The sequence below is a fragment of the Elaeis guineensis genome, chromosome 4, assembly GCF_000442705.2.
Source record: "Elaeis guineensis isolate ETL-2024a chromosome 4, EG11, whole genome shotgun sequence".
Classification (NCBI taxonomy): domain Eukaryota; kingdom Viridiplantae; phylum Streptophyta; class Magnoliopsida; order Arecales; family Arecaceae; genus Elaeis; species Elaeis guineensis.
This window is the reverse complement of record NC_025996.2, coordinates 59,325,485-59,341,612: the sequence shown is the minus strand read 5'-3', so window position 1 is coordinate 59,341,612 and position 16,128 is coordinate 59,325,485. Positions and strand designations below refer to the sequence as shown.

The window sequence follows — 16,128 nt, the reverse complement described above, 5'->3', positions numbered from 1 at the left end:
GAAGAGAGAGGAGAGGTCCTTTCTCCCCCTTTTGTCTCCATACACTTTATTCAAAAACCATACATTTTTGTAAGTTCAGGAAATGGCCAAACATTAACCTAGATTATAAATTGATCATCCAGAGTCTTCATGTGATTGTGATAGAGACCACTGGGCATATTATCTAGGTTGTCACCATATGTTTCAACATTTGTTAATGCTGAGCATGAACTTGATGTGTTAAAGCACAGTCTTCAGTCTGAAACAGAACTGCAGCATCTACTTCATTATTTTTTGCACCACCAATAGTGCAGTGAGTCATCTGGTTCAAATTATTTATACAATATGTGTCATGAACATAGGATCCTTCGTGGAGTATGGTTCCATCTGAAGAAGCCTATGAAAAAGTGATTTCTTCAGTCCCTTCCACCTTGCTATATCTGATCGTACCCAAGCTGGAATATCAATTGATGAACCTGTGATCACGATGACCGTCTTGTTGCTTACCAGATTAGCAAGAGCCACCAATGTTTCAGGCTCCGTAGCAGAAGAAGCATCAACCAAGAAGATGTGAGTAAAATGGTTAGCCTCAATTCCAGCAGCATGAAGCCTAAAGCTACTTAAAAAGGTAGATGTTATGACCTTGAACCGCTGGAGCTCAGAGAGTGGGGGGCAAGTGAAAAGCTCTCCTTCATGCAAGCATGCTGGAATAATGTCATCTGGCACAAGATGATACTCACGAAAGGCAGCATTGGCACAAAATAGCTTTGACTTTGGAATATCCAACATCCACTTTTCCATTAGTGCATCACATGTCCTGTTCCTTGGAGCACATACAAGGATTCGGCAGTGAGCACAAGTTCTATAAATTTGGAGAACTGCTTCCCGAATAAAAGTCCCAGTACCAGAGAGGGTTCCTTCTCGGGTTTCTGACACTGGCCCTTCAATGAGATAAGGCAGAGGACCCTTGAGATTTAGAATTCGATTTACTACATGTAGCTGACCATGACTTGAGCTTCTGTAGGCTGGAACTTTGGAGGATGGTAAATTCAAGAAACTGCTTCTGGAGCTTGGATCAGGGAAGATGATTTTATGCAATAAAGGATCCATTGCAGTTGAGACTGCCTGGTGAAACTGCTCAAGGCAAACTTTCTTGAAGGAGAAGCTAACATCATACTTCTTTGTTGGTGAATGCTGTTTGTAGAAATCATCTCCAAATTCTACTAACACAGTCGTGCTCTTTACCACCCGAAAGAGGATCCCCTGGCTCATTGAAAAATGAACTTTGTGACCGTAATGTGTATTAAAACTGCATGAGTTTTCTCATCATGATGCCCAGATGATAAAGATTAGTGACATTAACAATATTATGAATGAAATGAGAAGAAAACTAGCACAAGGTAAGTTGCATGACAGAGAGAGAGAGTTTAAAGAAAACTTACACCCTCTATTTTCCATGAGTATGCAACGCCCTCAACCAAAATACAGTCTGATGAAGTAAATGCACAGTGCCTACTCCAAAGTCAGGTATGAACTATAGTAGCAACTTTTCTCAGAGAAAAAGGTTCAGTAAGAATGGTAGGAGGGTTGGAAAATCTACATTATTGGTCATAGCTTAAGCTCATGCAAGTAAAGAACAGCCTTAGAATTCCCATAGATTAGGAAAGAGTAGATGAAGGGAAAGGATAGTAACTTGGGGTACTGGAGCTGCCTTTAAGGCACAAATAAGCCAAATAACCAAATGAAACACATTCCTTTTAAAATGTCCATGAGGTAAGGCCATTGGGTTGCCATCGACAATTGTATATCATTTCTACAAGTTGAGCTTCTAGATCCAACATAGCATATCAAACAGACCCTGAGCCATTCAGTTTTCTCCTTGAGATATTATTCCACAAACAGCATACAAGTTCAGAGTCCAGGACTCCTCATATTTGTCTTTACTAAGTACTAGAAAAGTTGTTTGATTTCCTCATTCTAAACCTTCCTTTTAAATTGTCAGCGGACAGCATCAATGTCAAAGCTCAATTGCTTTCTTTTTCTTTTTTTTTTTTTGAATATTCGAAAACTAAATTTTAGTTTTGGTTTTGGTGGGGCTTGCAGAATTTCAATTTTGATAATTTCAGCAGTTACAAAGTTTCACGCTAAGTTTTGGAGTTTCATTTATAAATATCAGAAAAATTAAAGAAAATAAAAGCAAAATAAAAAGGATCTAAGACAAGTAATTACACAACATTTTGGAGTATTTGTAATTACATAGGCTCTTTGCTTACATAGTTGCAACAACCATGGACTGAAGTCATTATTTGCATAGAAGCAAATTTCATAAAATTAACTGGCATTTTATATGGTCAAAATATATGTTATTTACTCTTGAAATTTAGTTGTTAGAAAACTCATTGTATTTAAAAACTATGAAGCTTTTTGGTGCCTAGTGAAGTTAAATATTCTTGTTATTATCACTGAGCATTTCTTTCTCTATTCTCAAGGTTAAATGACTGCTAATTAAATATGTAGTTTTAGAATGTTATATTTAGTTTATATAAAAAAAAATGTCATTACGATGTATTAAGGTGTCCTATTTAATTGTTAGCATTAGTCTCCATAAAGTACTGTAACAGGTGACTTCCTGAAGGTCTTGGGCCATCAAGGGATGTTTATCATCTACCCCCTCTTTTAAATCCATTAAAAGTTACCTATTCCAAGTTGACACCATATAACCTGTGTACTTAGAGTTACGGAGATAACCCTAACTGCACAGCAAAATAAAACTTTAAAAAGTATCAATGTGTTGTTCTAGTTAGTTTTAGTCAAAAATAACTAAAACCACTGACATTGGATTTGATTTGGTGAGTTTTAGTTGAAAGTAGATGCTTAGGGTCAGCTTCGGATTGGTCTCAGCTAAAATTCATTCCTTTTGGTCCAAACAATATTGCTTTCGTAACACAACCATACGCATTTAGCCTTTTCCCAACTATTTGGGGTTGGCTAAACAGTATTGCTTTCAACATAAAGTTTACTTTTCAAATTTATAAAGATGAACAAATAGTAGTTATGCAAAAGGTTATGGAATAAAATCATTGCTCCTGCAATCATTTTTCATATTTTATATCTTAGATATATTTCTAACTTCTAGGAATGTTACTATCTATCTAGAACCCTTGGTCCTTTTTCTTTGGTCCTTTGTGAATCATCCAAGATGCAAATCCAACCGCATATTAAATGTCAATTAACTCATTGAAAAAAAAATTGCCTTATGGTTTGTGTCCAAAATATAAACTCGAAGTACTACAAAAACCTGTTTTATGTACTTATGCACCCTAAACATGTAATAAAAACATGAAACTTTATGCATTTCATAATCTGCACTTTGTACATATAATTCATTATGTTATATAAATGCACATGGTAATCTTTCTCCTTAAAGGAAGAAGATCTACCAAATAATGGAGTAACAATATAGGAGGAAAAAGCAACAATGAAATAACTCTCAAACTCGCAAAACAAAGGAAAAGAGAAGCAGAATTAGTTCAACTCAATATGGCTTTTACAATGGCCAGGCACCTTTATTATAGTTATAGAACTCTATGACCTATCCATGAATGAGTCCACATTCATTTCCTACTAAAAGGATAGGATATTTTTACAGATAAGGAAATAACCATAGAAAAGAATATTCCCCATAATCTGCTAGGGTTGATACAAATGTGAAATGTAGTTGTAGAAATTAAAAATAATCTCCACGTGATTGGATAGAATTTGATAATACCTTTGATTGAATTTGATCCTGGGTCCTTCCAAATTTGCCTAAACTTGATATCAACCTTGTTTAGTCAAATCTTAGGATTATTTGTAACAACAGAATCTATAAATATCCATTTACATAGATATGTGTGTGTAACCCATAAAAGTGAACTAAGTACTATCAAGCAATGATTTAGGTGATACCCTTTGGAGACTAATTTATAAAACTTTTATAACATGACTTTTCGATTTTCAGAATCTTTAGTTAGAATTGGATTTACAAAACCTTAAGATTTGAGAAATACCTCTGCATTTGCAATTTTAAATTTTGACTAGAAGCCGAAAATTGAGATTTTGAACTAAATTTGGGAAATCAACATTTTATTCTCAAAAAAATTGATCTTTAAGTATTTTTATTGGATCCAAATATGTGGTGCATCCTTAATTACATGTAATCTCTTGAGTGACATTTACTTAAATGATATTACATGTAAAAAAGCCTTTGATTGATTATCTCCATCTTTAATTGCATGTTCAGTCACTACTTATTGAACCTCCTTTTTCAATCAACTTGACCCACCTGCAACCAACCAAAATGGTGCCTATCTACTTAGGCAATTGACCTAGGTAGGTGAATTAAACTACTGGGCGCCACCTGTGACTGACCTACCTTGCCATAATAGAGTCAAGGAGGATTGACTAAGGGAGGGGAAGGAACATAAGGGTCACAAGGTACATGATCTCCAAAATCCATGACTTATAGTTATAGGTAACTTTTTTATCCTTTGATTTCAAGCTTGGCTTCATGATTTGAAATCCAAGGTTATCTTTTAAATAACTTAATTTCAACCTAAACAATGTTTTTAAACTACAAAACCCTAGTCACTTTTCAAAGCTTAAGGTTTATTTTTTGTTTCTGAATTCTGTACCATTTCAAGCCTGTATGTGGTTTCAAGGTTTTAAACTTCAATAATGTTTCTGTCTTTTAATATTTTGGATTCTTTAGTTAGCTTCATCCTTGAAGTGGTTTCAGAATTTTGGGAACTATTGAGTCATTGTAAATATTTCTAACTTATTTCTTCTTTGAAAATTTAATATCATTTTAATTTAAAGTTGTTTTTTGGTTTTAATATGGAAATTATGAATCTGTATCAGATCTCAAATTGGTATTTTCAAATGCTCATTGTGTCATGAATGACATTTTAGCCTATTTTGAACATCAACACCAATTTGTTACCACCAGAACATATCATAAGCACCATATAAGGGTTTATGAAGCTTGTAAATGGGACATGTAATAGAAGTGAAGGACTTATGCAGACCTCTAGCCAGGTAGTATATCGGTCACATTCAAATTATTGATGAGGATCTCTGTGGACCCTCGGCCAACTGATATATGTGGATCTTGAGAATTTTATATGGCCTCATTTTTATTAGCAGGGAGGATTATTTGGTATTTTTTATAAACTGGAGTTTAAACCATTCTTGACATTTAATTTCCCATTGAAAACTCTGCTTTTAGAATTTCATACAAAAAAAATTTAGTGAACTTGTACTCGAGCTTTTTATTGATAATTTCATCCTGTCTTTCATTTTAAAACCATTGGTTTTCTTGTCGTACCCCAAGTTCTTTGATCATAGTAGGAATTCACTTTCTGAACTTCATAGCTCACTTTATTTATTACAAAATATTTCTTGATTAGGGAGTGATCTGGTAGACTTACTAGAAGTGGACTCAATAATTTGTAGTTGTGTTTTTGACTTTGTAGTCATGGATGTGGCATCGACAATGTTTCAGCTTTTGTTTAGTTATCTGTATTTTTGAAGTTGTATCAGGTGTGTTAAGTTAGGTTTAAGATTGTAATTAGATTTTTATTTAAGAAATTTGGATAACAATTAATACAGTTTTAGTTGGTATATTTGATCTTATAGTTTTTTTCAAGGATGTTAGATATTAGTGATATTTTGATCAGCTATGCACATCGTCAGATCTGAAAAAGTTAGTCTCAGGCCATGATATTATTTTACTAATCTACTGCAGCCTTCTAAAACTAATTTCAGTCCAAACCCAATGTCTGATGCTCTACTATACCCAATCTTTGACAAGCATTGGATCAAATGTGATGGCCAGGTTCATGTAATATGCATCATATTGGCATTGATAAACTGACTTAAATGGCACTTATCTAATACAAGAGATTTACCTTGAAAGGTCCTGCTATCTCTCTTGAAGGTTGTACATAGACAAAATCTCCTGATAAAAGATATGGTCGTCTTTCAGGAACTGAATCAATCTCAAAAGCTACAAAATCTTTGATTTTCTTGCCCTCTCTTGAATTTTGAATCTGAAAGACTACATCATGATGCAACTCTAGGGTGATTTCAGACAATAAATAATTGCTCCATTTCTGATTGAAAAAAAAATCATATAAATATTTATGTATCAGAAAATGAATGAAATATAAAACTACTAACAGAAAGAAGGAAATGGCTTTTTATAAAAAATGACAACTGCAACTATTACACAAACCAATGTAGATGGACTAACAAGTATTTGAAACAAAAACTGGAGATGGAAAATGAATATGTCAGCATTGAAAATGTAGTAGCAGTTCAGGTGTATTGTACTCAAACATCCCACGGTATCCGTATGGGCCACAAGCATGTTGTTGAACACCACAAAGTTTTTAAGCCAAAGCAGTATGTCTAAAGAACAATGCACCCATGGAAACTCTTTCTGAGGAATCAAAATTTGTCGAGCTACTGCTTAGCATGTTTACTCATAGCAATCAGCAAGCACATTTAATCCTGTAGTAGTAGCAAGATAAAAATGCTTTTTGGTTTGAAGTGTATGACATGTAATTATATAGAAAACCTGCAAATATTTTTGTTAATGATGAGAATGGAGTTTACTGAACATAATTACACATGACAATAGTTAAAAAAATAAAAGAAAGTAAAAAGCTTGTAAGCAGGGTTGTGGTACTATCCTACATTGCCCACTTAGAGGCATGCAGAACTGCACCACCATCGTATTGTGACGATATGGTTGATCAGCTTGGAACAAGGCTCGAACCAGTTGGTTTTGATCATCCTATAAAATATCCATTTGCAATGGTTTTTCTTTCTTTTTCTTGAGTTAAAAGTGGGAATTGATAATAAATGTGACATTTGATAGGCCAAGAACTCCAAAATGATCATTATATAGAACCTTATAAAGGCCAAGTTTACAAGAAAATTCATATGAATGATACTTGTTTGTGTAAGATATACATGGCATTCTATAACTACATCCATTTGACTAAATAGCCACTTATCTTAAAAAAATGATAAGGAACTGCCCAAATTAAATTAATCTGTGAATGCTCCTGAAAAATGGAGGAAAATATTTTGAGGCATTGGATACTGCAGAGTAAGATGAGGTTTCAAACAATAAAGTTCAAGAAGTAAACTTGATATGTATATGTATTTGTTTGCATAATATAAAACATCGGTAGAATTGAATTTCACCGATGTACAACATTAGTTTCAACTTAAATCTGTCAAAACTATGCAAATAAAGAACCTATGTAAATTTTATTCATTTTTTACTTTCTTCATCCTTTTCTTAATTTTTCTTATTTTTTGACCAAAACATAAAATTGGCATGAAACTTTTGAAACTATAAAACTGATGAAATTGAAGCTTCTTGGAGCTGGCCAAACCAAAACTAAGTTTTCAAATCCTGGTTTAGGTTCCTCAAGAAAAACAAGAGAGAGAAAAAGAAAGGAGACAAATAAAGCTTACAATGCTTTAAAGGAAAAAACAAGCTAATAGGAGAAGCTTTGACTTTTTTGATACCGTGAGCTTTTACTGGAATTCCTCAATTAATACACTCTTATCTGAAAGTTGGGCCCAGATTTGTATGGACACTTTGGCACAAGTTCCACATTACTCATCTTAAACATTACAACCTCCAAAAACCTAGGCATGGGGGAAATCCATGCATGCAACCAAGGTCCAACGAACCATGCCAAAGCAGTCAGTTCGGGGTATATCAAATAGGACAAGTCGGTTACCTATATGCTTCAAGATGTCAAATCGGGATATAAGCCTCCTTAATCCCATCAATTATGGCTTGGAACAGGCTGCTTTGCATCCCCCCCTGCTCTTATGGCAAGGCGAAACCTTGGTAAGCCTCCTCCTCCAACCTCTCTCTCTCCCCCCTCTCTCTCTCTCTCTCGATCACCATCGATAGCTTAAAGCTTCCTATAATGGTCCCTATCACCCTTTCTCCCCGTCAATGCTTCCCCTCCCTCGAAGCTCCCTTTCCTTCTTCCTCTCCCCCCTCGCTCCCTACCATTCTCTTCTGCCCTCTCCTTCTCCCTCTCCCATCCCTCTCCCTCTTTCGGTATTCTCTGGCATGGTATAATACAAAATCACACCATGCTAAACCAATTGCCAATCAGCTAGGAAACATAGATACCAGTACACGATACAGGTACTTTATGGTACAAGTACGTCGATACGGTAAAAATTAAAAAAACCACGATATTGGTATGGCTAGATATTTTATATTTTTATTAATATTTGAATATATATAATATTTCAATATTAATAAAAATATATGAAAAAACTGAATCATATATATAATATTCAAATATTAATAAAATTAAGTTCTCAAATCTCCACTAAATTTATAAGTATCATCATAAAAAACAAACAAACATTTGCAACTAACAAAAAGAAAAAAAACTAGCAGTCTAAATAAGTAGAAAAATCAAAATAGTAAGTCTTGATAATCAAGTGATAATAGTTTCAGCTGCTTCATTCTTTGCATCATCAGCAAAAAGCTTCTTCTCCACCACATCTGATTCATCAAGGGACAAACTTACAATCTCAAGAATGCAAAGATAGGAGTATCGATGCCGCATCGAAAACGTACTCGCACCGAAAATGTATCCGATGCTCGTACACGCCTGAAATAGAGTATCGATGCTTCATAGCCAACCAGTGCAAGCATCAGTACCAGTCTAATAGAATTGATATACACATACATGCACAAACATATACATGATTATTAGTTGGACAAAAAACACAATAATCCAAGCTTTTCTTTAATCTAGTTCTTTAATTGGATTGAATTTGCTAGACCTGCTAAAAACTACCAGACTTAGACAGGTTTCTTTAAACTTGGCCGAACCTAGTAGGTCCAATGATCCAAGATCTACCTTCCTCTTTGAAAAATTCTTAGAATAAAATGAGGCTGAATGTTGAATCAAATCATTGACCTCTTATGACCGAGAAAGTCCTTTAATCATGAAGGTAACTCGCCATTATGCAAAGTAGTAATGATAAAATAGATTTGTTGTAAATATATCTATAATTATTTAGTTTATCTTAATTTTCAATATGTCCTTAGTCCAACCAGCTAACCTAGCGTACACATGGAATAAGTTCTGCCGAAGAGCCTCATTGACCTCCAGATATAATTAAGTTCATTTCAACCATCCAAACATTTTCCTCTAATCTCTAAACTTCACTAGCTAGAAATCCCAGATTCCAATCAAAGATGTAAAGAGTCCATCACGAATCTAGATATATCTCAAATGCACATCCATACTAATCTTGGATGCACAATACATGAGTTGTTACACATCTTCTTGCTTAAATTGGAGCCTTGCAACAAACCACCAAAAGCTCTGAGATTTGAGATTCCATACCTCCTGTGACACTTCAAAGAAAAATATCAAAGAATAGCCAGAGGAAAAATAAAGTTTGAGGTGACTTTAATTCACATTTCCCCTACCTTCTTTGACAACCCCCCATGGACTTCCCTATCTTCCATGGTAACTTTTCTAGCCCACCTTGGGCCTTTATCTCACTTGTTCTCCTTTTCCCATGCTTCTAAAATCCTGAACCTGACCACTACTAGCACATAGATTCCTTTCTTAATGGCAAAAATCTGTCAAACATTACCAACTTAAGCTAGAGAAGGCCACAAGCATGGCCAATTTATGGATTTATGGGCTCAAGAAAGTTCATTAATATGCATGTTTTTCTAAATCCCATACAGCTTGCATAAAAGCTTCTTCACCCAAATACCCATAGCTATATGTTTCAAATTTTATTTTTATGGTGCCTAAATTTCAGCTATCACCATCTCCCATTCCAACCAGCTTCCTATAATCATTACAACTGTATTTCATTTAATAATTTATTTCATGAGATGATATGTATCTAGAGGTGTTAGCAAGGTAAGCTTGATCAAGCATAGGTCATGTCAAGCTTGGTTTGAAATTAATTTTGATATTGAGAGTTTAGATCAAACCTATCCATTTACCACTATTTCGAGCTCACTTCAAGCTTAATTTTGAATTGTCACAACCAAAGTCGGTGGAACCATCCCGAACCATCCAATTCAGGGCATACCAAGTCATACTAGAGGTGGACTGGGATGGTTCCAACCTTCACATTGAGAGACCAGCAAGCAAGGGGGAGAGGGGGAGGGAAAGAGAGGAAGAGAGAGAGAGAGAGAGAGAAGACCGAGGAGGCGGGGGGGTCGGGGATTGGCATGGAGAGGTGGAGGAAGGAATCCGCCCTCAGGTTCCTCTATCTCATTTGAAACTGGAGTCCTAGGGGGCCCTACTTCAAATGAAATAGGGGAACCTGAGGGCAAAGCCTTCCTTCACCCCTTGCAGCCCTCCACCAGCCTTCTCCAACCGTTCACCACTCTCCCTGTCTCTCCTTTATTTCTCCCTCTCCCTCTTCCTTCCTTCCCCCCTCTCTCTCTTCCTATCTCCCATTCTCCCTCTCCTTACCCCCTCTACTATGTCGATATGGGTCTAGCATGAAATGACAAAAGGGCGTACCGAACCATGCCATTAGGCAACCAATATGGGCCACAATACTGGCATAGTGATCCTTGGTCACAACCATAATTGTTTGGTAGAAGAATACAAGCCTAATTACTCAACTTGAAAATCCTAAATTGAGCATGAAATCAATTCAACCTTGAACCGAGCTAGGTTCAAGCTTGAATTAAAGCTTGACTCAAGCTTTATGCAAATATGATTAACATTTAATGGATTCAAAAAAAAAAAGTTAAAATTCAATTATGAAATGATCTTAATATTGTGGACATTCGATCTAAGATCCAACGGCCACTATCTAAATTTATATATGTTTGTATGTGTGTGCAGATATTTTTGAGCCTAATCTAGCTGAGCTTGTTTAAGCCAGCTTTATTTTTGGCTTAGCTTAAAATTAATTTTTTGAGCCTAAATTGATGGTTGAAGCTTTGTTCATTTAGGATAGCTTCGGGAAGAGAGGGAGAACAAGTCCAAACTTCTAACAAGCCAAGATCATGCTGCTCTAAGTTTTGACCATTAAGAAGTGTGCCCACTTCTTATAACTCATTGCAAATATATTACCCTTAAAATTCTTTCCATGTGATCAAGGATACAAATCCCACTAGGATATCCCACGAGACATTGCAATAGGGTACCATCCCATATGTTGGGACAAGACTGTCCTACCATCGTCCTAATATCCCAATTGGCACATCTTAGGACATCCCTTATCAGAAGGTCAGGACAAGACAAGATGCGCGCATTCCACTCTAGGTGAAAATTGGGATGGCCCCATCCCACGCGATTTAAAATCTTTCATGTGATGATATATATTTATATGTGTATGTATTTACGTATATATGTATATATTTACCTTATATAGATAATCAAATTTTTGAAGACCTACCCAAATCCCACATTTCCATAGGCCAATAAACTATAAAATCAACACTATAAATCTCGTTAAATATATCCAGAACTATAGAGGATGCTCTCTTTTTCTCAATCTCCAAAGTTGTTGGACTTGTGAAATCTCTCTCTCCCTCTCTCTCTCTCTCTCACTTCTTCATGGAAGGCTTTCAACCTCTCATGAAAAGCCCCCTGGAAGGTTCTTTAACTCTTCATGTGTGATTCTTCTACTAGATTAAGACCTACATATCTTAATGAATTATTGATTTTTACTTGTTGCCCCCCTCTAACCAATAATACTGGCTTTGCTGCTGGATACAAGTTTTTGAGCTAGTGGAAGGGCTGACAAGTTCAAATATCTATTGATGAAGATCAAGTTTAAGGTGGTAATCTTAAAACAATACATTTAAATGCTGCATGCTCAGATTTCTATGAGTTAATAATTTACAATATAAAGAACCTCAATCTCCTAGCTTGGTGAACCTAAAAGAAATTATGTTCTTAAGATATCCAACCACTTTAGATTTCTGTCAATTCATAGCATGATCAGACTTGATTTAATTTTGTAATTAGATTTAATTTTGGCTCTTAATTGATTTATTTGATCAAAGATGTACATTTAAATCTTCAACCATATAACTAAAACTAATGTATAACTTTGCTAAAATATAAATTGTAAAAAATTATTATTTGTTTGTGTCATGAATATTAAGCTGAGTTTGGAAGGATAATAAGTTAACCCAGAGTAGATAAGTTAACCATTAACTTGCTCCAACTCTTCTTGCTGTATGGTGGACTAATCTATTCCTAGATCAAGCAAGCTAAATGGGTTTCAAAGGCAAAAATTTTGTACCAACATTTCAAAAATATCCATTTTTCCCTTTCGAAAAAGCAATTTAACCTATGTGCTCCAATGAGTATTTGGCTAAAAAGGTGGAATAAGCAGGTCAAATGACTTTTACTGCTTCATATTGTGCTTCTAAATATAGCTTTAAAAATTAATCTTACTTTTTATTATTAGTTTCATGAATTTCTATAATACCAAGTTGTGGCAAGGCTGTTTGAAGTAATTTAATAATCTAACTTTGATAAGATTTAACATTTAAGTCATGATCAATTACTATTGTTGATTATATTTATTTTGCATGTTCATTTGTATCAGTGTATGTACAATGGTTGAAGTACCATAATTGGTACCTTATGAGTATGATAAAATCTATCACCATAATGTTCCATTTTGATACAAATAAACTATTGGTGTTATCACATATGATATATCTATAATGATTCAAGACCTTACCCATGGCTAGTTGAAAGGTGTAATTTGGATACCTTAGGGCTATATTAATACCCAAGATCTCCTTGGTGAATAACAGGGATGAGACAAACACAGGTTGCATGGGTCCTTGCATATCCTCCGCTTTCAAGTCTTGGCATCCTCACTAGGTTAAGGGTCCAAATCCAGTCAAATCTAATCATAAACATCATAATCAGCCTATTGTTAACATTAATGGGCCTTTGCTCTAGTGTCCCATAGTCCATATAAGCTATAGGCCACGTCTACTTTGATACCATTTTGTAATGACCAAAGACCTCACCAAAAAGGCTAGCCGAAAGATCTTATTTGAGTTCTTTGGTACTGTATAAATACTCAAGATCTCCCTAGCGAATTAACAATATGGAACTAAATGTATACTATATAGGTCCTCTCATACTCCCCCTCTCTTTTTTTATGCCCCAACTATCCTCGATAGCTCAACGGTTCAAATCTAGTCAAATCGAATCACAAATACCATAATCAGCTAGTGGTCAGCGACAATGGGCTAGTCTTGCGATTTCTCTAAGTACACATGAGCCATGGACTGGATCCGCTCTGATATCATTTTATATTAACTCAGGACCTCACCCAACAAAACCAGTCAAAAGGTGTTATTCGAGTTCTTTAGCCTATAAAAGTACCCAAGATCTCCTCGGCGAATAACTAATGTGGGACTAAATATACTGCATGGATCCTCGCAATATCAATAGAATACTATACCGAGGGATGTACCAATGCCTTATGGGTACACTATGGTACCACCAATACAAGCCATTGTTTTGATGCTTATCTAAATAGCAGAAATTAAAAAAGATTACAGAGAGATATATGTCATCTTAAAAAAAACAATGTAATAGCCATGAGTTTGCAAGTTGTTTAAGTTATTCATCTAACTAAGGTTATTGAAGATGCATCGGGATATTTAAATTGATAATTAATCATGATAATTTTTCCTAAACATATAATAACTCTTTGCTTAAAATATCCTCATAACCATGATAACTTGATATTAAAAATATGATGACCATGGACTTAAAATATATAGTGTTTAGGTAATTCCTTGCATGACACCCAAAAAAGGGTACCAAATGTCAGCACTCTTTTTTTTAATGTCAGCAGGACATGCTCTAAGTGTGCAAAAGTGCTGACACTTCAAGAAACCTAAAAAATGGAATGTCCACGTAATGTAGGTTGGGCCTAATGGATAAATATCTCAACCAGCCTGTTATGTTCAACAACATTAATATGGGCTTCCATCACAATAAGCCCTAAAAAATTATGAAACAAAATTAGAACCTTACAAAAGAATGGTTTCTCCTACGAACATGCACAGCACACACAATTAAGCTGAGGTGATCTAAGCAGGTTCCAACATATGCCTTCTGGCCCAAATTCACACATGTTCATCAAGGAGCACGTGGGCATATGTATACACACACACACACACACATATAGACATGGAAAAGTTATTTGTTTTCCACTATGGGAATAAAAGAAGTTAACATAGTTTGAAGTTATAAAGAATTTGAACAACTCAAAAACCTCTAAAAGAAATGAAAAAATCAAAATAATAGTGCAAATTTTAACAATCCATAGCTTATAAACAAAGTCCATTGGACCCAAACTATCTTCTAGTTAGCAGAACCCCATTGCTAGAAGACAAGACATATCTCTAATTATTACATTCTCATCCTATTTAGAGCCAACCACTATAAGATTTCTACTAGGACAGATGTTGGATTTGCCTCCTAACATGAACTGCAAAGAAGTTTCCAATGAATTAACGAATGGATATTGGAAATGATCAAAGGTGACAAAATTTTATCTCCAATACAAAACATGAAGTTGCTTTTCTACATCAATTCGTAAAGATGTTTTGCAGTATGCTTGTGATAATTACTAAAAGGATCACATCCCTTATATACATCATTTGTCACATTCATGCATGAAGCATACTTAGCTAAAAATTCAATTGCTATGGAGCAGCAAGTAAGCCATATGGTTTATTATGGAACATCAGATAAAGCATATTATCATTTCTTATATGCATGCCCATGATTATGGCATCTAAAATGAAAGGAAGACTTGCAAGCCATGTGTAGTCAAAAACTCCTTACTATGTACTTGTTTTATAATTGTTGTGCTCTTGTATGTAGATGGATTAGCTTCTAGAGCAATAGTATAGAATTTCCCATATATTTTAGTTCTAGAAAGCCTCCATTTTCAGATGGCTTCGTATTGTAATACCTACTAGACGATAAAATGGAATTCTGCTAATTAGAGATTGAAATGTCCAGTGCCACCTTAAGCCCATGAACCAGGCCCAAACCGATTTGGGCCGTGGGCCTAGGTGACCTAGCTCCCCCATGCTCCCTTTCTTTCCTACCAACATGCACATCCCATGCACTATCACCTCCTTCTCTTCTTTCTGCCTTCTTCTTCTTCTACTACCACTAAAATTCCCTTCTCACTAAAAGCCACTTGATGCGGCACCAAGAAAAATCAAGATAGCCAATAAGAAAGGGAAATAAAATGAAAAGAAAACAAAAAAATCAAGAGGAAGAAAAACAGCCAAAGGAAAATAAAGAAATCAAGAGAAAGAAAAACAGCCCTCTTTAGAATTTTCGATTTGTTATTCTAAACTTTCTTCAATACAATAGGAGTCTTTAAATAGACCCTCAAATAAGATGGAAATGAAATCATATCTTAATAAAAGTAAAAATCATATCTCTCAATATGAAAACAAGATAAAATCTCTCAAATAAAATAAAAATAAGATACTATCTCTCTATGATAGAAACAAGATTTTCTTTCAATATGAAAATGAGATAAAATCTCTCAAATAAAATGGAAACAAGATAAAATCTCTCTAAGATGGAAACAAGATTTTCTCTCGATATGGAAATGAGATAAAATCTCTCAAATATTCAAAATCCTACAATTCCTAAGATAGACAACATAAAATCTGTCAAGATAGAAACAAAATTTTCTCTCGATATGGAAACAAGATAAAATCTCTCAAATATTTAAAATCCTACAATTCCTAAATTACGACGCCTCTACCTAAAATAAGTGCGTAATCCTTGATCCTCATCACCACTGCCACCATACGGCTAGCTACTGGTGCGCCTCCCATCCTATCACTATTCAGCAACCACCTCACTAGCCTATCCATTCTCCTCTTCATCTTTGTCACTCCCTCATATTTTCTATCTTGATTACCACCCATAATCACCTTCTTCCATCTCTAGCTATCTCTCCCAAATCATCCTCTTTCTCCCATCTCTTCTCTTATTCCTTCTATTCTTGTCCTATTTGATAAGCTTAATCCCTCTCCCAACTTGCTTT

The 16,128-nt window shown here is 35.0% G+C and overlaps 1 protein-coding gene across 1 annotated transcript in view; it reads right to left on the bottom strand.

The window, feature by feature from the left end:
- Positions 1 to 239: 239 nt before the first annotated feature.
- Positions 240 to 16,128, bottom strand: part of LOC105042787 (probable RNA helicase SDE3) — a 30,501-nt gene continuing 14,612 nt past the window's right edge. Inside the window, exons 2-3 of the mRNA XM_073256594.1 lie at positions 5,928 to 6,131; positions 240 to 1,242 (exon numbers count right to left, since the gene is read on the bottom strand). Of these exons, the coding sequence (XP_073112695.1) occupies positions 316 to 1,242; positions 5,928 to 6,131 (1,131 nt within the window). The 3' untranslated portion in view covers positions 240 to 315. The remainder of the gene's footprint in view (positions 1,243 to 5,927; positions 6,132 to 16,128) is intronic.